Source organism: Capra hircus, chromosome 9 (assembly GCF_001704415.2).
Source record: "Capra hircus breed San Clemente chromosome 9, ASM170441v1, whole genome shotgun sequence".
Taxonomy (NCBI): Eukaryota; Metazoa; Chordata; class Mammalia; order Artiodactyla; family Bovidae; genus Capra; species Capra hircus.
Window position 1 is genome coordinate 21,921,357 of NC_030816.1, and position 24,156 is coordinate 21,945,512.

Consider the following 24,156-nt stretch of genomic DNA (forward strand, 5'->3'; position numbering starts at 1 on the left):
ATCTTTTTCCTCAAGCCTACATTTCCTTTACAGGGCTTATATTTTAAAAGATGATAACCTGGAAAGATAAATGTTTTACCTAACATCTTTAATGATAAAGATCAAAATTATGACCCCATAGTGAAAGTTTATTCATGAAAATCTGGCTATCTCAGTTTCTCTTTATCATATTGGTGTCTACTGACTTGACATAGTCAGTTTCAAGCTGGCTCTGATATTAATATCCTTAATTCTTTGTTGGAGTTGATCACATTCACATTTACTGACTCTTGTAGTTCTAGAATGTAATGGATAAGAGGGTAAAGATAAGAAGTGGAGGGGACACTGAAAAGATACTACCCAGGCAGAAGTATCTTTTCCATATAATCTTTCCATGGATGAAGGGGCTTCCCTCATATCTCAGTTGGTAAAGAATCCACCTGCAATGCAGCAGACCCCAGCTCAATTCCTGGGTGGGAAGATTGGCTGGAGAAGGGACAGGCTACCCAGTCCAGTATTCTTGGGCTTCCTTTGTGGCTTGGCTGGTAAAGAATTCAGCCGCAATGTGGGAGACCTGGGTTCAATCCCTGGGTTGGGACGATCCGCTGGAGAAGGGAAAGGCTACCCACACCAGTATTCTGGCCTGGAGGACTCCATGGACTGTATAATCCATGGGTTGCAAACGGTCAGACACGACTGAGTGACTTTCACTCACTCACTCCATGGATGAAAACTTCCTTCTAAACATGCAAAATCATTTTACATTACTGGAGGAGTTGACAGCGATGGACATGGAGAAAGGTGGAAATTAAAGCTCAGAGAGGGACTTCCCTGGTGGTCCAGTGGTTAAGAATCTTGCCTTGCAATCAGGGGACATGGGTTTGATCCCTGGTTGGGGAACTAAAATCCTGTATCTCATATGCTATGGACAGCTAAGCCTGTGTGCTGCAAAAAGGAATAATAAAAAGAAGCAGCAGCAGAAGAAAAGCTCAGAAAACTACATTTTTGACTCTTCTCTGTTTGATGCGAAGTATATGAATCCCTGGATTGAAATGTTTGCCTCCTAACAGGTGTTAGGAGAGTTAGTGGACAGTCTGATGGTGATGATGAGCAATTTTGGATCATGGAGCATGGCAGACTTAACCATGTGGTGGTAAGCCCACCTTGGAAGCTTTACATTTGACAGAGAGTGAATACAGTATTTCTCAGACAGAATGCATGTGTGAGAAGGGTTGTCATAGCAGACATCACCCGAATTCCTATTTTTTAATGTATAAAAGACTCCTGATGAGGATTGAAGACATCCAGAAAAATCATGTCAAGCATCGAAAGCTACCATTTATACCTGTTACAGTTTCACTGAAGAGTATCAAGCCTCTGTGATATTGAAATACTTTCTTGACAAACTTCTTCCTCCTTAAAAAAAAAGAATGTTGATTGGTTAATTAAAGTTCATCTCTCTCTCTCTTTTTAGATGGTTCTTTGGAGCAATCAAGAGAACAGAGGCTGAAAAACAACTATTATATTCAGAAAATCAGACGGGAGCTTTTCTAATCAGAGAAAGTGAAAGTCAGAAAGGCGATTTCGCCCTTTCAGGTATGGGAATTGTTCTGTGTGAATTAAGTATGGATATGAGAGTCTGTAGTCATGTCCTTCTGTGTGAACATGGACATGTTAATTTTAAGTTTGCCTTATTTATCTTCAGAATAGTACCAACAATAAATGTACTGAACCACTCGAGTAATATAAAAATTAGCAAAAAAAATTCTATCTATGGTTAGAAGTATCTGTAAGTACTTTCAAATACATACTCTCTAGGTATGAAATGACAGCTATATGGATCTGCCTATGTTTTCACACTTTTGCATTATCTACTAGCCTATCCTTCTAGAGAAATGATAAGCAAGAAGCAGAGTCTAAACTTGTCGAATTGATCTTGCCATAATACATTTTTTTTTTTTACATTTCATTTGTATTTGCCTGACAAATAGAAAATGAATTGAAATCCTGAATGCCAATGCACTTAATTAACCCGTGACATGTAACATTTGGTCAAATGTAGTTTTCTGGCTAAGAGTCAAGTATGTATTTACTTTATAATATCTTAGAAGACAAGAAGCGCAGGGGACCTCAGAGTAATCTTTAAGCATTACAGGTGCTTATATATTAGGTAGTCATCAGTCAAAAGCTAGATTAAATGTTTTAGATCCTAGCATTAAAAATATAGAAGAAGATTTCCATGAGGAAAACACAGGAAAAGTAGGATTACTTGAGTCATATCTTTAAATAATTCCCAGACTACAGTGACTGTTCTGAACACTTTCTAAGTAGAATATTATGGAACAAAACAGCTTTATAGGCTTAGAATAAAATTACAAGGATATTGGCTGTTATGTTCTGAGAATACTCTAGCACTTGCCTATGGATTTAGGAAGCTTTGTAGGCTCTACTTGGAGACCAGCATATTATTATAGATTCCTTTCCAATGAAGTCAAGCCATTTAGAGTCTTGCAAACAAATTATCTGATTGCTGTGTATTCACCCGGGGGCAAGTAAAAGCAGACCTTTATGTTCTGCTGAAAGGGAAATTTTCTCATTACCAGAAGGAGGGTGATACAGGAGAAAAATGGGGAAAACTGGTCTTTGATATATCTACGTTCAAACAAACAAATGAGTGAACAAGCCAGTTGCTGACTTTGATTACCACTAACGATCTTCAGGTATATCAGTCATGAATTTATTTCTTAGTGCAGTTGTCTCCTAATCAGTCTGAATTGATGGCCTTCAATTTTGCTGATGGTTGTGCCACTAAAGGAAGGCAAATAATATCCCTTTTCTATCTCTGTCTTTCCCACATGAGTGTTCCTTCGAAGTATTGTCTTTCTTCCTCCGGCGGCAATGGTTCGTAGCTGTCAGAGCAGAGCTTCGTGAGGAAGCGTGATTTATTGGTGCTGGGGCAGGCGCTGAGAAGCAGCAGCCCAAGGCTGGGGTGGGTGCTAATCGGCTCGTTGTGATCCTTGCATGGCTGTCAGCTCTTGTGAGGTCTGCGTTGATCCGGGGAGAGAGTTAGGGCCGTGACACCTCTCATAATGGCATGACACTAATTAGCTGTGAATTAGAGCGGTGCTTTTGGATATTACATATTATATGTGGTAGCCAGAGAATCTGTCTTCATTAGATGCATGACAGGTAGTTTTAGTGGCCTTTACTGTTATTTGTCATTGGTAGAGAGTTGTTTTTTTGATGAAAAATGTAAAATTCGGACTGCATGTCAACTGGTTCGGCTATTTCTTGACTTCAATCAATTACTCTAAAGGAAATGATTATTGTTATTGCCATTAATATTAATTTGATGTTTGGTGTCCCATAAGCATTTATATTATTGTTTAGGGCACACTTTCAGAAAAATACACCTTGAGGAATAAAAAATGACTTTCAGTTGAGTTTTTCAGAGAAAACACTGCGTTGCACATAGTGATTTTACTTTAGGTTAACTCTGCATGGGAAAATCTCTGGAGGAGGAGAGGGAGTTCCAGATTCATCCTCAGTGAAACCCTTTCAAGAGCAGACGATACTAGACTGAAGATAGTTGAAAAATGACCACCCTGAAGACATGAGACAAAGGGTTCATCACCAATATTCAGGTTGATGCATCTAATAGCTGATATCATTTTTTATACCATCTATTTCTGGAACAGACGTTTGAGTGCCTACTCTGTGCCAGGCCTTTGTTAAATCGAGGGCATCAGGGAGAGCAAGGCACTGTCTCAGGAGGGTTATAACACGGCTGTCTCGTCGTGAGACGAGAGGGCCAAGTGTAGGAGATGGCATCGGAAGGGTTCACAGAGGAGGCCGCCTTTGTGTTCAGTTTGCGTCACAAGGTAGCAGAGTGACAGTGATTATTTCTGGCGAGGCCAATGCGCAGAGTTGTGATATGCCTGGTGTTATGTGGAGCGGAGGGGGGGAAGGGGGAAGGATAGAACAGGCGTGTGTGTGTGTGTGTGTGTGCGTGCGTGTGTAAAGCAGTGATGGAGGAGAGCAGGAATGGCCAACAATGAGCCTGAAAAGTTGGAGCTGAACTGTTCAGGGCCTTGTGCGCCAGCATGAGAAGTATGGATCTTTTTCTCTAGCTTCAAATATGGAAGGAGGTGTTGGGTAGAAAACGCCTTGGGCTAAATGTTGGTGGCAGTGTGGAAAGCAGAACAGGCGAACGATTTGTAGGTGATGGTCTGGGGAGAAGGGCTTCCCTGGTGGCTCAGATGGTAAAGAGTCTGCCTGCAGTGCGGGAGACTGGGGTTTGATCCCTGGGTAGGGAAGATCCCCTGGAGAAGGAAATGGCACCCCACTCCGGTATTCATGCCTGGAAAATCCCATGGACGGAGGAGCCTGGTAGGTCATACAGCTCATGCAGTAGCAAAAGTCGGACATGACTGAGCAACTTCATCCACTCTGGGGAGAAATGACAGGTAAACACGGAAGCATCATCGCTGCTGTCTGAAATCACAGGTGTGAGACAGCAGAGTCAGTCAGCATCCCATGGAGTGGGGCCTGGGAATCTACAATTAGCCAGCTGCGCTGCCGCTTTGCTTGTCCCCAGAAGCCGCACGGCCTCTCTGTTACTCTCCTCTTTTTATGGGGCAAGTGCAGGAGTGGCCTTAGGGCTCTCGAGAGCAGCCTGAGTTCGTGGTTGTTGTTCAGTCGCTAGGCCATGTCTGACTCTTTGTGACCCCATGGATTGCAGCACACCAGGCTTCCCTGTCCTTCCCTCCCAGAGTTTGCTCAGACTCATGTCCATTGCATCGGTGATGCCATCCAACCATCTCATCCTCTGTCTCCCCCTTCTTCTCCTGCCCTCAGTCTTTCCCAGCATCAGGGTTTCTTCCAATAAGTCTGTTCTTTGCATGTGGCCAAAGTATTGGAGTGTCAGCTTCAGAATAAGTCCTTCCAAAGAAAATTCAGGGTTGATTTCCTTTAGGATTGACTGGATTGATCTCCTTGCTGTCCAAAGGACTCTCAGGAGTCTTCTCTAGCACCACAGTTTGAAAGCATCAATTCTTCAGTGCTCAGCCTTCTTTATGGTCCAACTCTCACATCCATACATGACTACAGGAAAAACTACAGCTCTGACTATATGGACGTTTGTTGGCAAAGTGATATCTCTGGTCTTTAATATGCTTTCTAGGTTTTTCATAGATTTTCTTCCAAGGAGCAAATGTCTTAATTTCACGGTTGCAGTCACCATCCGCAGTGATTTTGGAGCCCAAGAAAATAAAATCTATCACTGTTTCCACGTTTTCCCCGTCAATTTGCCATGAAGTGATGGGACTGGGTGCCATGATCTTAGTTTTTTAAATGTTGAGTTTTAAGCCAGCTTTTCCACTCCTCTTCTCCTGTGAGCACACCAAAACTGCAACTAGCTGCAACATCCATCAACAGGAGGATGTTGGAACCCACCAAAAAAGATACTCCATGTCCAAGGACATAGGAGAAGCAGCAATGAGATGGTAGGAGGGCGCAATCACATTAAAATCACCCGCCAGGTGGGCAACCAACAAACGGGAAGAACAATAATACCAAATAATTTCTCACACTGTTGCAAATGTTCTAGGCCCCACATCAGACTTCCCAGCCTGAGGATCTGGCAAGGGGACTGGGAGTCCCCGGGGAATCTGACTTTGAAGGACAGTGGGATTTGATTACAGAACTTCCACGGGCCTTGGGGAAACAGAGACTTGTGGAGGGCACAGACGAAACCTTGTGTGCACCAGGAGCCAGGGGAAGGGAGGCTGAGCCAGACCTGCCTGCGAGTGCTTGAGGGTCTCCTTCGGAGGCGTGGGTCAACAGTGGTCTGCTGTGTGGACAGGGGCACCGGCAGCAGCAGCAGACCTGGGAGGCTTGTGTTGGAGAGCTAAAGTCCTCTTTAGCTCTGCCATAGAGCCTGTGGACTCCAGGACTGGTTTGCCTTTCCAGGAATGGGTCGCCTCAAGCCAAACAACTAACAGGGAGGGAGCCCAGGCCCCCCCATCAGCAAACTGGATTAAAAGTTTACTGAGCATGACCCTGCCCATTAGAGCAAGACCATTTTCCCCACAGCCAGTCCCTCTCATCAGGAATCTTGCACAGCCTCCTAGCCTGATTTTAGATATCAGCTATTTGCAGGGTGGTTTGGAAATCCCAGCTCCTCTGGGCTTTGGCACTGCGGGAAATTGTAGCTCCTCTTTTGTGGAAAAGGAAACCATAGGACCTGTCAGAAGTATAATAGAATTCAGGTGCAGCCCTTCTTACTGCTCAAAGGGGGAGGTGGGGGACAGGGCCAGTGGGCCCAGGATCATGCAGTTTAGAAGGAGCTCCTGGGGCTTTTTGCTAGAGAGTCCTGCTTGTCTTTATCAGTGATGGCTTGAGTCAGGGCAGAGGTTTAGCAAATAGAGGATAGGACATGGAGGTGAAAAATTTAAAAGATAAAGCTGACAGGAATTGGTGGCTGATGAGAAATGAGGTAAAATAAGGGAGAATGCATAATCTAGGGTAACTGTGATTGGGGGAAACTAGTCACCTGAGCCATGATGAAGTCCATGAGAAGACATACTTGCAGAGAGGAGAGGGAACCAAAGGAAATTAGTTCAGAGGTGTTTGAAGCAATTGCAGGAGGGCATATCTATTTTTTAACGTGTGTCTGCTGAACTGAGAACTCACTGTGATACATCTCCATTACAATGAACACGTAGGTCCCACGGAATGTGCAGCACTTTTATAACAGTACTTTGTGATTGCTTTGAAGCCTGCTATCTACTCTTGAGAATACAAGGTAGGTCTCTGCAGCCACATAATTTAATTTTTAAAATAAATATGCTAGAATTTTTAGAACTGATGTATCACACAAATAGCAGAACTGCCTTTATAGAAAGGATATCACACATTATGTGAAAGGCCATAGCTGGGGCAATTTAATATGTTAATATGTTCATTAAGGGCAGCTTCAATACTTGGAAGTGGCCAGAATCACTGGAAGAAATTTCTGAATCATATGTTAAATTTCTGATTAACCTGAGTGATACCATAGGCTTCCCTGGTGGCTCAGAGGTTAAAGCGTCTGCCTCCAATGCAGGAGACCTGTGTTCGATCCCTGGGTCGGGAAGATCCTCTGGAGAAGGAAATGGCAATCCACCCCAGTATTCTTGCCTGGAGAATCCCATGGACGGAGAAGCCTAGTAGGTTACAGTCCACGGGGTCGCAAAGAGTTGGACACGACTGAGCGACTTCACCTTACCTTAGTGATACCATGGACTTATAATATGGTAAATACTTCTGCATGCCTTATAAATTGCTTCTGAAGGCAATTAAAAAAATAATGCGAACAACAGCAGCTTCATTAGGGAAGGAGTGTACCCTTTCATGTTGACCTTGTATGTATCCTTCACGTTGAACTTACATATTCAAAGATTCATTTAAATTTATGAATTACTCTTTCAGCATAGGTAAAAATGTGCTTTTCAAACTAGGTTATACACTCCTTGAGCCGAAGCGACATACTTTTATTGCTTCTGTTTCATGCTTCTTCTCTATCTCCACAGTTTCTAGAACAGTTTGTAAAGATGGTAGATGCTCCAATGCTCACGTATTTACCCTGTCATCTACCAGCAGCAAAGATAAGCAAGGCCATTGACATCTTCTTAAACCTCAGAGGTCTGGACCGTGTAAGATCACAAATAATCCTATGTAGCGACTTAGCAGCAGCAGCAGCAGCAGCAGCAGCAGCAGCAGCTGTGTTTCAGACTTCTTTTAGAAAAAAGACAGCATCTTACCTTAACAAATTAGTTGTTTCCAGGTAATAAGACTTGTAGGGAAGACAGAATTGGAGAAGGATGTCATTGGCATTGTGGCCCTGTATCTCTCTGCCTGGCCCAGAATTCATGCCCAAACTGACTTTTCACTAACCGCTGAGATACCACTATTGCTCCCAAACTTTCTAAGACCTGCTGACTCATTCTAATCTGATGCTGACCAATGGTAAAAGGCTGTGTGTTTCATTATCAGTCCCCCCAGCCTCCATGTAGTTTTCATTTAAAATTAATGTGGACATAGTGGCCACAAGAGAATGTCAGGAATTCTGTTACTATTAGCCATGGATATAAATACAATCGTATATCCCAAGGAGGGGCAAGTAATAATTGGTTGGAAAAAAAGTGCTCCTTCAATTTATTATGCAATGAAATGTCTATGGATTCTAGGAGCTTTTTGCTATTGGTTAGAGATGTTTTGCTTTTTAAAAAGTGCACACGTTGCAGAAAGAAAATTCTATGTTAACAATTCCAGTATCTCACATAAAATGTATTAAATTTTAAACATGTTGGTGCCATCTTAGAAAATGCCTTTTAATTAAAATCATAATTTAGTTATGTTCAACTTAATTGCAAATATCATTGCCCATAATAGCAAGTGGTGTTTTTTGGTAAGTAATCATATTATGCCTGCCTTTTCTTAACGTTACCACTGATGAATTATATTTCAGATGTTTTACTCTATAAAGTTAAATTAACATTTTATTATGTAGTACATATATCTGTGTTTATGTCTGTACACACACACACACACACACACACACACACACACACACACACACAGATACACAGGCAAAACCCATTTCTTTCTAGGCACCCAAATTCAATGTGGACTATATTTTTGGATAGTAAGACACTGCCAGACCTGAGGTGTCAAACCAGTTCTTTCTGGATCTTGGGCTTTGATAATATATGAACTTGATGCTCTCAAACTGGGGAAAAGGGGGAAGGATTAGGAGAAGAGTTGAGCAGGGGAATACAAAAGGAGGCATAGATAAGGAAGAACTTTTGAGGCATGCTGCTGAGTTTTTGATTGAACAGGAAACAGATATCTTGACTTTGGAAATGAAAGTCAGAGACTCACAGGCCTTCCAGTTCCTCCTCCTTACCACCAGCCTTGAGAAAGTTAGTTTAGTTTATATCTCAGGGAAATAATCACTAAATAAATGTTGATATTTCAAAGTTACCTGATTCTTCAATAAAGTATCAAGTAATTTCTTTTTGTTACACTAAGTGGAGAAAACGTGTTATTGAAAAAAAAAAAACAACAAAACTGTAACATTAAGCCTAACGAGAACATTTCACACGGTGTTTACACAAACATGGATGTTGTCTACAATGCTGAATGCTGTATGTCTACAGTTATTTTAAAACCAAAACACCATGCCAGCTTGTACTTTGTGGTCCCCCCTCTTTTAAGGGCTTTCAGTCAAGCATGTGCTCCCTCTAGTGGCATGTCAAGAAATAGCATGCCGTTACGGAAACAATAGAGGAGGTTTTTTTAGTTTAGATTTTCTGTTTCCACGACTCATTGGTTTATAGAAAGGGGAAGAAGATCTGATTTTTAGTTGAAAAGAAGTTTCTAATTTTAAAATATCTCTAGCATCTTGTGCTATAAATAAAACCACATCCAACTTGCAGTAATTTTATTAATTTCAAAAAATTGACCAAGCTTTGTATTTTCTTCATGATTCAAGTTATCTATTTTCCATGTCCTGATAGTTACATAAGATGTGTTCAAGATATACAGAGTAAATGAAATAGACACAATCCAATTTAATAAATGAGTAGCTCTAATTTTTAAACTATGTATTTCAAATGATACATGTATATTAGCTACTTTATAACTATTTGTCAGCACTGCATCAATCATGAAATCATTTCTAATGCATCTTAGAAACAAGCTTTGCATCAGGTTATTAGATGCTTTGGCATGGGAACTACAGAGACTAAATTTATTTTCCTATTTGTTTCAGTGGGTCAGGGACCTTCCTTAAATCATCTTCATAGCTATCTCCTTTTCACCCACAGAAACTTTAAAAAATCTTTTGCCAGAAGTAAAAAAGGAGAAAAAAACATGAAAGAAGCAAAAATTATATTTCTATTTTATAATTTTAGTAAGCATCACTTTCTTTATATCTTTTACGTGTATAATCCTGAACAAAATGATGGTCCAAGCCTTAAAGAACTTGTGATTTATTCATTCATTCATCAAATACTTATTTAATGCCTACTATGTGCAGGTGGTATTCAGAAGGCTGGACTACAATGGTAAACAAGACAGTCCCTGCCCTCATGAAGTGTTCCTTCTAGTTGGCAGTGGAGGGGACATGCCAACTAAATAGAAAAGACGCACTTTTATAGGAAAGGTATCTACTTATTTGTTATGTTAACTCTGGTTTTTACAAGACTAAGCAAATAGTTGAAATCAGGGAAAACGTTTTGATTTTCTATACTGAATAATGGTCGATTGGAGTAGAAATGAGGATTGCTTTCTTACGCTGGAATTTGAGAGAAATCTGGAAGCAGAATTTTATTCTGAGGTTATCTAGGTTGGGACAGTGAGGTCAGCTGGATTCTCCCGTCAACAGTGATAAACTCAGCAGCCTGGCTACAGGGGTTTGGCTTTTTTCTCTTAGTAGCAATGTGGCTTTGGGCAAATCACTTAGCCTCTTTGTGCTTCAGGTTCCTCCTTAGCAAGCAAGCAAGAGAGAGTTAGTTGCTCAGTCGTGTCCAGCTCTTTACGACGCCATGGACTGTAACCTGCCAGGCTCCTCTGTCCAAGGGATTCTCCAGGCAAGAATCCTGGAATGGGTTGCCATTTCCTTCTCTGGGGGATCTTTCCAACCCAGGGATCAAACCAGGGTCTCCGGCCTTGCAGGCAGACTCTTTACTGTGTGAGCCACCAGGGAAGCCCTCTTTAGTAAAATGGAGATTAAAGATAGCATCTACCTCCTGGTGGTGTTATTTGGATTAGATGAGTTAGACGAGTTAACGCGTGAAAAGTGCTTAGAACACTGCCTGGCACTAAGCTGGAATGTAAATACATGTTATTGCCATTAAAATTCAAACCTAAGCCTTTGGAGAGCTTGTACCATGATCCTAGCTTAGTGTCATGGCTTAATGATGGGAATCTGAACCTATCAATATGATCATTGCTGACTGGGATGGCAGGAAGAAGATACTGGCTTTTGTTCTTTGCTCTTTGAAATTTGTGCTGTAACTTCAGCACTTTGCTGTGTTTATTTTGGTAGTTTAGGTTGCAAAAAATGAGGGTTGGATACTTTAACGAAGCTGCTATTGCGTGGGAGGGTTGCCCAGAAGACGGGGCAGAATCCTAAGCGTCAAGCAATTTACTCCACATACAGCCCACCGTCTTTCCCCGCAGGTACCTTTGTCATAACGAGTCTTCAGAATTTTCAGATTTCATTTAAATGTTGAAGTTTGTGTCCCAGTTTTCTCTTCTGGAAAGTAGCAGTCATAATTTTTCTCTACCTCATTCGAATGTTATGATGACTATATTTATTTCCTTGTTAGAATGCTAGACATTAGAGAATCTGAACTGGAAAGGACTTTTAAGACACTTATTTTGTAATTGATGGAATTGGAGACAAGACAAAGAAAGTTGTTCATCAAAGGCAACCTGACTAGACCTGAGCACAGCTAGCTCCGGAACTGGATCTTTGGGCAGCTTTGAAATCTTGTTCAGAAGTCACATTGCTTCCTTTAAAATGTCCTGTATCAATCAGATTTTGATCCTGGATCTCAGTGATTTACTCATGTGACATGTTGCTTGGTCACGCTCGGTCAGATTCTGTCCCAGATAGAAAGCCTAGGTTTATTTCCATATAGCTTTAATTCTGGGACTTAGGTCAAAGGAGTAGCCACTGTCCCAGGTATGGCACTCTCCTGGTGGAGAGCAGAAGATTGAAGGGGCAAGGTGGGAGGAGACCTACTCTTCAGAGTCTTTACAGCTTTTGCTGGGAAGTGCCATATGTTGTTTGCCCCCACTCCATAACAAGTCACACACCCACATCCTAAGTCAAAGGGATGGGGAAGAATGCTGCACCTATTAGAAGCCAAGAAAGAATGATTGATTCACTGGCCTCATGTCTCACGTAATTGTGGTATGTGTGCATGCTCAGTCGCTTAGTCATATCCAACTCGTTGCGACTCTATGGACTATAGCCCACCAGGCTCCTCTGTCCCTGGAATTTTCCAGGCAAGAATACTGAAGTGGGTTGCCATTTCCTTCTCCAGGGGATCATCCTGACCCAGGGATTGAACCCATGTCTCTTACATCTCCTGCACTGGCAGGCGAGTTCTTTACCACTGGCGCTTCCAATTAAATGCTATCAAAGGGCTCAAAAGCCAGTAGGAGAGGTCCAGTGTAAATATGCAGGAGCAACACTGTGGAATGAGTTCAATAGCAGAAGTCTACTAACAGTGGGATATGAAGGACCAAGTGAGTCACTCTGCTTGCTCAGGTCTGGAGGCTTAACCGAGGAGGAGAGCCTGAGCTGGACCTTGAAAAATGAACTTGTTTCTAATATGTAAACAGAACAATATTCTAGTTGGAGTAAATAGTTCGTGCAAATGCACAGAAACAGGAAACATCATGGTGCCTTCCAGAAACTACCAGTAAGTGTTTAAACCTTGAGGGTAGGGTGCAGAAGAGAATTCTGTTACGGTATATGACCATTAGGCAATGGGGCACACTTGAAGAGCTTTAAAAAGGAGAATCATAAATTCAGATCTGGGTTTTAGAAGGTGACTCTGGTGACTGTGGAAGATGGACAGAGATGTTGGAGACAGGGAAAGCAGTGGCCCAGAAGAGAGAAACTGAGGGGACATGCCATAGGGTGATGGTGATGGGGAGTACAAATAGATAGGATATAATGCTCAGTTGGAGATGAGAAATCAGGAAGGCAGAGGAGTCAGGGGGTGATCCTTGAATCTCTAGCTTTGCTGTCTGGGTTTCAGGATGGCAATGCTATTCGCTGAGAGAGAATATTCAAGTGGGGAGGAAACTGGGGAATAAGATCATGGGATTTAAAGTTGTGACTTGGTACATCTGAGGTGCCCGCAAGGGTCTGGAAGGTGCATTGGAGAGAGAGTGGGGAGTCATCGCACTTTTAGTCCAGTCAGCTGAAGCTGCGTGTCCGCAGTGTTACCAAGATAGTTGTGAGAGCTGAGGTGGTGGTCCAGGTCAGAACCAACATAGAAGGAGAAGATGTAGGCAGAGACGACTGAGAACTGGTAAGAATAAGACAAGTGAAATCACAGCATTAGATGGAAGAATGTTCATCCTATGTTTCCCTTAAAAGGTGTCAGTTGCAGAAATTGACCTTCTCTGTAGCATATCCTCATCTCAGGATTAAATAGTGCCCATAAGCCTACTTGCTCCCAGAGCTGTGAGCAGTGACTTGCGAGAGTAGCCTAAAAATACTCGCTGTTTGGCAATAGAAGGAGACAGTTGGTGGAGGGATTAAGTGTGTGGTGTGGGATTCAGCATTTCGTTGCCTGGTTTCGACTCACAGAATGAATATTTACCTGCTTTGTATCCAGGGGAAATTTACTTAATCTCCTTTTACTTTGTTTTCTCCTCTGTAAAACAATGAAGAAATATCCGCATCCCTTAGGGTTGGTATGAGAATTAAATAAAATACGACATAAAAAGGCACTTGGCACAGTGCTTGCTTAAGGCGGGTGCTCAATAAAAATCCAATTGGTTTTATGTTTGTGCGTAAAGAGTACTACCTTTTGCACAGGAAGATGAAGGTGTTGACCTCCCTTGCATTGAAACATGTACTTTGAACTCTTTTTCTGGGGATAGTGATGAATCATGGTGAGTATCCGTGGTTGTTCACCTGATTCATACCTGAACTAGTAAGAGGCATTAGGAAGATGGTTGGCCAGCCTTCCAAAAGCAGCCTATGACTAGGAGATGGTTTGTCTTTATGTGACATGTTTAGTTGGGCATGACCAGAGCTGTGTTTACCACCAGCTATGACAAATGAAGCCAAATCTAAACAGACTTGTGTACACTTCACCTAATACTTGTCTGAAATAAACAGCAGGAACACATCTTATCTCAAGGGTCCTCAGTGGGTATGGAGAATGAATGCAAAGGACTAACGAGCAAATGACCAAAAGTTGCCTTGCATATGTGAAAACAATGAAAAATGGAAGGAGACAGTATTCTGCTATGAAAATCAATTAGTTAATACATGAGAAGGTCCTTTGTATTTTCCCAAGGAGGTAGACATTCATTTCAAAGTATTTCAGTTATCCTTCATTACACTTCTCCATGACTTTCATCATTCTGTTCGATATGTCTGCTACTTACTGAGATGGGGTACAAGGAAGGAGAAGAGGGATTCAGGGCTTGAGTTCTCCATCACAGAGAAGGCTTCCTGAGAGTTTGGGGTGAGTTTGGTAGGGAAGATAAAGGTGGTATTCTAAAAGTCCTCAAACATTCTCCTAAGAAATCAGTCAATTATTTCTTGAAAAAAAAAGAGAAACAAAACAAGAAACAGGAAATAAATTGTTAAAGGTTTCTACTATTTCTACTGTCATTAACAGGACACCCTAGATGACTAGACTTGGATTCCAGCCCTGCAAACTACTAGCAGTTTATTTTGAAATTCGAGGTTGATCAGTAAAAGAGGAATTTAGACTCAGTCATACGTAAAATTTCTTGCCATTCACATATCATGTTTTCCTTTTTTTGATAGACTAGTAGAATTTGCAAAAACTGTCTAGACTAATATTGCTTTTTCCAAGAAATCCCTTATAATTTTAACTTTCTAAGTGGAGCATTAAACCTCCCAGAAACCCCAGAGAACCAGCCTGTTCCAGTGTGGAGCAATTCATTTAATTAGAAATTCTTTCTTATGTTTGGCAGATATGCCATTTTATTTGATTATATATCATTTCATTTGATTATATATCATTTCATTTGTGAATGTGTTTACTTCTACAAAAGCTTTCAAGTTGGCTTACATTGCTGAAACAGAGCTAAACATAAAAAAATAAGCAAACATTTAAAAAAAACTGTAAAATACAACTAAACATTAAAAAAGACAAATCAATGAAAAAGAACAGAGAAATAGATCTTGCTGAGCCTCTAATGGGAGATAATTATCACAATTTAGAAATCAGTTTAGCTTGGGGTTCTCTTGCAGTTAAGGCAGAAATGGAAACATATTGTGCTTCTCACTGGGTTATATGAGAAGAGATGCATTATGATTTTAAGTGTCAAGTTGAAAGAGAAATGAGTTCATAGAGGTCTTTATATAAAGAATATCAAGTATCTTAATAGCCAGTCTTGAATAATGTGTGTGGACATTGTCTCAGGTGGTTAATTATGTTGCCTCTCTATAAAGTGGGAAGCATTATGTGTATGCTTTTATTTTAAATTCACTATACTTTTATCACAGTTGGTTTGAAAAAACAGAATGAGTAAAATATTCACAAATCTGCCAATCTAGCACAACTATTATCCTGTTGGCAAATTAAATCATCTTAGCCCTCATGTAATTACGGTTTTCACAAGGAACCTCAGCTGGGTTTCTTCAGCAGGAAAGGACTCCGGGACATAGCAGCAGCCAAATGTATCCTCATGTTTGCAATTATACTCTTAATTTTTTACCCCACTTATTACACTGAACACATTATATATTTTTCTTGTTACTATATAATTTTTATGATTTTATTTTTAATTCTCAATTTTAAGATTTGCTGCAATTTACCAGTCATTTCATGCTATAAAAATGTTGCATAAATATCCTTACACTTATTGCTTTCCCTGTTTTGGATGATGAACAGTGTTTAGTTTCCCATACAATGCTTTCATTGAGTTTCAAGTTGGAAACTGGCTCACCTTAGTGGACAGTCTAATAACGAGCCCTTTGCAATATGTAGATGTATTTAGTCTTAAGAATGTTGACGGTGATATTGCTTATTACATTTTCTGTGTTTTTCTTTATGAGGACTCATGCGAGAAATTTCTCTCATTTCAGTACCAGAAATCATGTGTTTTTTTGAATAAGAATTTATTAATATTTTCTTCAGGGAATCAGGTAACTGAATGATTTTCCCTCATGGCTGTGAGCTGTCAAAAATGCAGAGAGCCAAATCTTTGGTGCATATCTAGCAAACATGAATGGAATGGAAATCTAAAGAATACCTTACATACAGTATACCAGCCTTGTTTCTGGAGTCATCATCCTTTTCTTTCCTTTTTGTCCTATTTCCTTCATCCACTTCCCTTAAATTTTATTCTATTTTGATGATTTATGCAAGCTTTTGGAGCTTTCTGGAACAAAGCAGAGATATAACTAAATAAATACATGTAAATACTTGAATTATTTCCTTAGGGTAAGTTTTGAAAAGTAGTGGCTTTCATGTCACATTAAATCTTAACCCAGTGAAAAATTTTCTGTAGGAAACTGAGATAATATAATCCATGGATGTAAATTCCTGGTGATTTATTGCCGATGTAATACTAAGTGAGAAGTTAGAGTCCTGAGAGGAATAAAGAGTCAAATTGTTTCCCAGAGACTTTCTGTGCAATATCAGTTCAGTTCAATTCAGTTCAGTCGCCCAGTCATGTCTGACTCTGCGACCCCATGGACTGCAGCACGCCTGTCCATCGCCAACAGGCGATGTTGAGCTTACTCAAAGTTTGAGCTGACTCAAACGTTTACTTACAAGTTTGAACTTACTCAAACTCATGTCCATCGAGTCAGTGATGCCATCCAACCATCTCATCCTCTGTCATCCCCTTCTCCTCCCATCTTCAATCTTTCCTAGCATCGGGGTCTTTTCCAATGAGTCATTTCTTCGCATCCGGTGGCCTAAGTATTAGAGTTTCAGCTTCAGCATCATGTCTCTAGCTCTGTGCAATATCAGAGGCTGTGAATGCTCTTTTCATGTGAAACTGTGGTAGATGTTTTTAAATTAAATTATGACAAAACATTGATTGCTATAATTATGTATCAATTAAAGTGATGCTCATCTTCATATGATATCATAGGTATAAACAACAAAATTGATTATTTTGTTCTGAAAGTTTAAGAGCCAGCTTTGACGGGGGATTGGCCTGCCTTTGTAAGGAATTAGACCATGTAGGTCTTGAGGATAAGACCAGTGGTTTTCTCAAAAATATTCTAAGTATTTGGACAGACATGTGATTCAGGCTCATGGATTTCTATGCTATATAATATGGAAGAGGCAGTTGATTTTTGCCTGTAAGTATAATTGTTTAGATTGTCTTTGACCAAAAAGTATGTCAACGGGTTTCCTGGACCAGTAACAATGCTGGAAGACCGCAGGACTCGAGAGCTATCAGATGTATCCTCAAATAGCTTTTTTCAAAAAATTCTTAGTTCAGTTCACTTCAGTCGCTCAGTTGTGTCCGACTCTTTGCGACCCCATGAATCGCAGCACGCCAGGCCTCCCTGTCCATCACCAACTCCCGGAGTTCACTCAGACTCACGTCCATCGAGTCAGTGATGCCATCCAGCCATCTCATCCTCGGTCATCCCCTTCTTCTCCTGCCCCCAATCCCTCCCAGCATCAGAGTCTTTTCCAATGAGTCAACTCTTCCCATGAGGTGGCCAAAGTACTGGAGCTTCAGCTTTAGCATCAGTCCTTCCAAAGAAATCCCAGGGCTGATCTCCTTCAAAATGGACTGGTTGGATCTCCTTGCAGTCCAAGGGACCCTCAAGAGTCTTCTCCAACACCACAGTTCAAACGCATCAATTCTTCAGCACTCAGCTTTCTTCAGAGTCCAGCTCTCACATGCATACATGACCGCAGGAAAAACCATAGCCTTGACTAGAATCCTTAACTGGAGTATAATTGGTTTACAATGTTGTTTTGGCTTCTGCCGTACAACAGCGGGACTCAACCATAAGTATACATATGCCCCGTCCCTCTTGAACCTCCCTCCCGTACCCCACCCTTCAAGTAGCTTTTTTTAGTAAGTTGTTTGAGTCACCTAATATAGATATTCTCTTAAAGAGTCTTCACTTAACCCAACAGTTTAGCAGTCAGGTAGACTGATGTTCATAGCTCACTGAATATGCCTTGCAGGGGCAGGTGACCTTGGGTCACCTGACCACATGCAGTTTTATGCATGAAAAGAGTAAAATCCATTTGTTCTCTTTGGCTTTGGTGGATTTTTTTTTTTCACCAGAAAAGAACATTTCTTCTACCTGATGCCACTTTAATATTTTTAGATAGCTGTATCAATACTTTGTTCTTTCAAAGCTACTCGCCCTGGAATTCTACTCTGTTTGCGCTAGAATAAAATACGGTGCAAAATGGATGTTTGTTTTGGATTCTGTTTTAATGGGCGCATCCCTGATAGCTCAGTTGGTAAAGAATCCGCCTGAAGTGTAGGAGACCCCAGTTCGATTCCTGGGTCGGGAAGATCTGGGGGAGAAGGGATAGGCTACCCACTCCAGTATTCTTGGGCTTCCCCTGTGGCTCAGCTGGTAACGAATCCGCCTGCAATGCGGGAGACCTGGGTTCGATCCCTGGATTGGGAAGATCCCCTGGAGAAGGGAAAGGCTACCTAGGCCAGAATACTGGCCTGGAGAATCCCGTGGACTCTATAGCCCATGGGGTCGCAAAGAGTAGGACATGACTGAGCGACTTACACTTTCACTACTTTCACTTCTGTTTTAACGGGGGATTCAGTATAATGACTCAAATATTATTTACTTACTGGTGTAGAACTATCTTGACATAATTTCTGAAGCAATGGCATAGTAGGTGTTATAATGAGTGTAATAGTTTTGAAAAGTACAAACCAACCTACTAAAGAGAAACCAAATGAACAGGGGTTTACATGTGTAGACGTTCTCTCACATGAATTTATAGCAGTTTCTTTACTTAATATGTTTGGTAGCCACTATGTTCTGTAGTCATTATTGTGCAAAGAGTGGAAAATTTTACTTTGGAAGTGGCTCTCTTTTGTTGACAATGCTATTTGATAATACTGATATTCTAATATAGTACTCACACATTGGACGTTTAGAAATATCTATCATCCTTTGTGAATAATGACACTCAAACTACCCCTGTGGGAGTATATAGATAAGATCATTATTTTCATTTTCTAGATAAGAAAACTGAAATGAAATTCTTTGCCGAGGGTCAAAGAACAAATCACTGGCAGAATAAGATTAGAGGAGTGAGTTCTTGATTTTCAATCATTTGCTCAATCATCTAAGTCACATTGTTTTACTCAGTATGAGAGCAGATTATTATCAGTCAGTAGGAATAAGGCTATGCTCAGATAATGCCAGAAGACCAGCTGAAAAATGAAAATCTGCTCACTCAACCATTTGTTTATCTGCAAAATGCCAAACTGCTCATTATACTGATATTTTTCACGAAGCCTAATAAGTTGTCTTCATGTCTTGCAGACACAGCCTCTAACTTAATGTTTATACTGCATTCTAAAGTTAATTTCTGGGGGCTCTGTCTTTTAAAAACTTAATTTTGGAATATCAGAATTATTTAATATGTTCTGAATATGTTAGTCATGGTAAATTGAGGAAAACTCTTTGAAAGTGTTTTTTGGTGAAATATCACTCCTTTGTGCAGTGGTAAACAAACACCTTTTCTAACATGTGAGACTAAAATAAGATCTCACCATTAGGAGAAAACTGGGCTTCCATAACTGCCACCAACTCCTTGTAAATGCATTTGGGCCTGGCATATGGGACTGAAACCATAAGACTGCATCTATATCACATGGATTTCTGCACAATCAGTTACCTTGGTTGTGAAGGTGGCCAAAAAAAAAAACATATAATCAGGTGACCAGTGTTACGATCTTTACAGAAGGGCGTGGGCAGAAATAGCTGAATTCTTTCAATGTTCAATAAGCCTTTATTGTACTCTGCATACATGCTTACCTGCATCGTGCAATATATCCTAATTCTTGGACATGTTCTGGTAGATAAAACAGTTGACAGGTGAAACATTTTCCCCTGGGTCAAACAGTATATATGCAAGTCAAGATGCAAGCTTGGGATGTCTGGCCTTCTAGTAGCTCAGTTCATTCAATTGTGCTTCTCCTGGGTTTGTTGATGGATGATTCCATTGTATATAGCTAGCCTTGTATGTTTTGCAGTTAAACTACTAAAATACTTTAACTAGTCTGAACTCATAGTAATTCACAATAAGTATGGCATAAGCATTATCATTCACTTATAGCCTGTAGAATGTAGAATAGGTTTGGTTCAATAAAAAAGATCACGGTGAACTAGAACAGAACAGGGATAGAAAATTCATTTTTCCTTGGTTCTGAGATCTTCTGAATTCAATCTTTATTAGGAATGGACAATTTACAAATGTGTGGACCCATTACTAACAAATTAAAACCACTTTAAGAAAACAACATGAATTTTGGATTTGATTACTCAGGACTATAACATTAAAAGTGCTTTCATCCTAACCCAGTGTATTGAATTTACCTTAGGTGGCTTCTGTGATCTAATGTTAAAAAATATATATGCGTGTGTGTATGTATATATATATGCATGTGTGTGTGTATATATATATATATATATATATATATCTTTTAGTCTTGCCTAGACTGAAAGCTTGGATGAACTATACATAAATAATCTGTGATGTTGATCAGAGATGAAGTACATATCCTGTGTTATTGCAAAACTTAAAAAATTAGATATAAACATGAATGATTGTCTTTTAATGGTATTTATACACTGGGGTTAGGTTTGTTTTCCTCTATTTAAAAATAAAATTCTGGGGAAGTCTTGACTTCAAAGTATTGACATGTGTAAAATTTGTTGCTGTTGTTGTTTAGTTACTAAGGCGTGTCTGACCCTGTGCCACCCCACAGACTGCAGCATGCCAGGCTTCCCTGTCCTTCACTATCTCTGGGAGTTTGCTCAAATTCATGTCTGTTGAATCAGTAATGCTAACTATTTAATTTTGCAGCAGACATTTCAGAAGCTTACATTTTATTTCAAATCTAAAAGTTAGTGACATCGTTCATTCAACCAACAAATATTTGTATTAGTTGTTACTCTGTGTCAGGCTCTAAGTAGGTATTAGTTCATGACACAGAGACCCTGTAATTCACAGAGCCAGCTCTACTGAGATAAATCCACCATCACAATTAACCTGGGTGATGTGAGAGAAAGGAGCTGGAGGGGTACATGCAAGAGGGTGATGGGAGGAGACTGGTTCTGAGGATTTAAATTGAGACCCGAAGAAGATCTGGCTTTTAGACAATTCATGGGAAAACCATTCAAGGGGTATTTAAGGTTGTAAGGTGAGAATGACTTTTTCTTTTGGTAATGTGTAGTTTTCACAATTTGTAGTTTTCTGAAAGGACTACAAAAAGAAATGAGAATTCAGAAAGAGAAAGCAACAGTTATTAGAAATGTTGGAACATTAAGGTAGAAACGTTTGGAAATTTTGAAATTTTTTTAAAGCCTGCTCTTTTATTTTAATGTTGAAGAAACGGAGGTTCAGTGACATTGCCGTGTTTTGGTCACATACTAGTTAGCAAATATTGGTTTTTACAGTTGAGAGTTTAAATTTTAAACTATAAATAGTTGGTAAACATTTACTTAGGTTTTCTCTATAATCAATAGCAATTGCCAAAGCCATATCAATCATTGGGATTTGCATCCTTTGTTGAGAAAATCATGAGTATTTTGACCCTTCAGTCATCTGTTGACTTTAGTCTCTGGCTTAGAAGTCACTAGGCCTCTTGTGATGCATTAAAAGATAATTCTTAAGTTTAATTTCCATGTAGTCCATTTTAGTTTGGAGCCAGATATGGTCCATCTTGATTAAAAAAATTTTTTTTAATTGGAAAAAATGGTGACGCTTCCCATCACTTCCAGTTAGAGACATATTGCTTTGCTAGACACTTAAGTTATAATTTATGTACTTTTCTTTTTGATAAATGGCAACTGGAATTTTCAGGCCAATATTTATATAAACTGCAGGTATAATTTATAACGTAGCTACCTACTTCTAATATTTATTATTGCTTTGTGGAGAAATACATTGAGGCTAATATTGTTTACACCTCTCTTTTTTTTTTTGGCTTTTTAATCCATATACAGAAATCTGTATTAGCTTAGTTCTATATCCTAATAAAACCCCTCTATTTGGTCATGATTATATAAGGCAATTGACATTGCCTCGAGAGTTATAGTCAAAGGGAATGGTAACTTGACAGATCAGAGTACAAGAATGTGTTCTAGACACTTAAAAAATTATGATTTAAGAACCTTATGTTATTTTTGGAAGAGCTAAATGTTTGCCTGCCCTTTGCATTTAATATAAAGAACTGAAAGTAAAATATTTTCATGTATGCAGATTATTTGATTTTTTCAGTTTTATTGGGGTTTAATTGGCAAAAAGATATTTAAGTGTACAACATGATGATTTGAAATACATATACATCATGAAAGGATTCCCTCTCCCTGCATCGAGTTAATTAAAATATCTGTCACCTCATATATTTCTCTTTTTTTGGTGAGAACATGTGACAATTACTCTCAGCAAATTTCACCTATGTAATATAGTGTCATCCCCTACCATGTTATATACCAGATTGTTTAGGCCTTATTCATCTTACAGCTGAAATTTTATTCCCTTTTATCAGTTCCTCTCTATTCCTGTTCCTCCCATCCCACCCCCAGGCAGCCATTTGTCTATTTCTATAAGTTCGTTTTTTAAAAATTCCACATATAAATGATGCTATGCAGTGTTTGTCTTCCTCTGTCTTATTTTTCTTAGCACAGTGGCCTCCAGTTTCATTCATTGTAGCAAATGACAGGATTTCCTTTTTTTTAATTTTTAAAGGCTAAATAATGTTTTTCTCTGTCTCTCCTTCCTTCCCTTCCTATGTCTATATCTATATATCTATACATAGATTTTGTTTCCTGAGAGTACTTTTATTTCAGTGTCCATGTAATATAATTTAATGGGAGAAAATTGTCCTTTGTCTCTGTACCAGAAAGAACTGTTTCTAAATATCTTTTGTGATTTTATCTTATGGACACTGTGATTTCTGAAACCATTTTCTTCTTTACATTGCTAGAATAATACAGTCACTTTTATAGCTTGTTTTAAATAAGTATACTAAGCTCAAAGCATAGTTTTTTTTAGTGTTAACCGTACTCTTTTATTTTTATATTTCCTTTAAAATATGATTTTCCCATTCTTTTTTCCTTTTTATTCTGCTATATGCTTTTGTAAGCCTCCTGAAGGCTTTTCTGAAAGAAAAGTTGAGAAATAAATAGAATTTGTTAAAATTTTATTCCATGCATGGAACTATCATCATAAAAAAGATAAAATCTCTTTTGCTTTGGCAAGTTTATTAAAAGGACTTATTCTGGGTTCCAGTTTTAGAAGAAGGGGTTGTGAAACACTACAGAATCAGAAGACTGGATGAAGGGGGCTTTTTCCTCACCCGGAGAAGAACCTTTTCAACATTGAATGAGTTCGTGAGTCACTACACCAAGACAAGTGATGGCCTGTGTGTCAAGCTGGGAAAACCATGCTTAAAGGTGAAATGCTTTCAAGCTGTGTTCCTTACTTTTGAAATTACTTTTTTGCTTCAGATATTGGAGTTTTTTGTCATATATGCTAGCTCAGAAAAAAAAAAAAGGTCATTGAATACCTAAGGCATGGATAGGCAAACGATGGCCTATGAGCCAATACTACCCCACACTTATTAATACTTTTATGAAAGTGTAAAGTGTTTGTTAGTTGCTCAGTCGTGCCTATCTCTTTGTGACCCCATGTACTGCGCCCACCAGGCTTCTTTGTCCATGGGATTTTTCCAGGCAAAGATGCTGGAGTGGGTTGCCATTTTCTACTCCAGGGGCTCTTCCCGACCCAGTGATCGAACCCTGACCTCCTTCTCTTCAGGCAGATTCTTTACTGACTGAGCTACCAGGGAAGCCCCAGTATTTTTATAAATAAATTTTATTGGAACGTAGACACACTCATTCATTTATAGTCTTTGTCTTTTTGCTATAATAGCAGAGTTTGGTAGTTGAAACAGAGACTATATGGCTCACTAAATCTAGAATATTTATGATCTCATCCTTTTCAGAAGAAGTTTGCCAAGTCCTGACCTTAAGCAATCACTGAACACAGAAAATATTCATTCTTTGCACTAAGACACTAATCTAATATCCTGGTACTGGAGCATTTAATGATATGGCTGGAGGAGAAAAAAGTGCTGGAATATAATTCTTACTTAGATGATCTGTATTCAGTAATATTAACATGAAATGAGCAGGTTCATTATCCAGTTGTC

At 39.5% G+C, this 24,156-nt stretch overlaps 1 protein-coding gene across 1 annotated transcript in view; it reads left to right on the plus strand.

Annotated features, from left to right (window-relative positions):
- The window catches only part of FRK (fyn related Src family tyrosine kinase), a 100,246-nt gene that overhangs the window by 58,388 nt on the left and 17,702 nt on the right, over positions 1 to 24,156 (plus strand). Inside the window, exons 2-3 of the mRNA XM_005684546.3 lie at positions 1,454 to 1,575; positions 23,235 to 23,398. Of these exons, the coding sequence (XP_005684603.2) occupies positions 1,454 to 1,575; positions 23,235 to 23,398 (286 nt within the window). The remainder of the gene's footprint in view (positions 1 to 1,453; positions 1,576 to 23,234; positions 23,399 to 24,156) is intronic.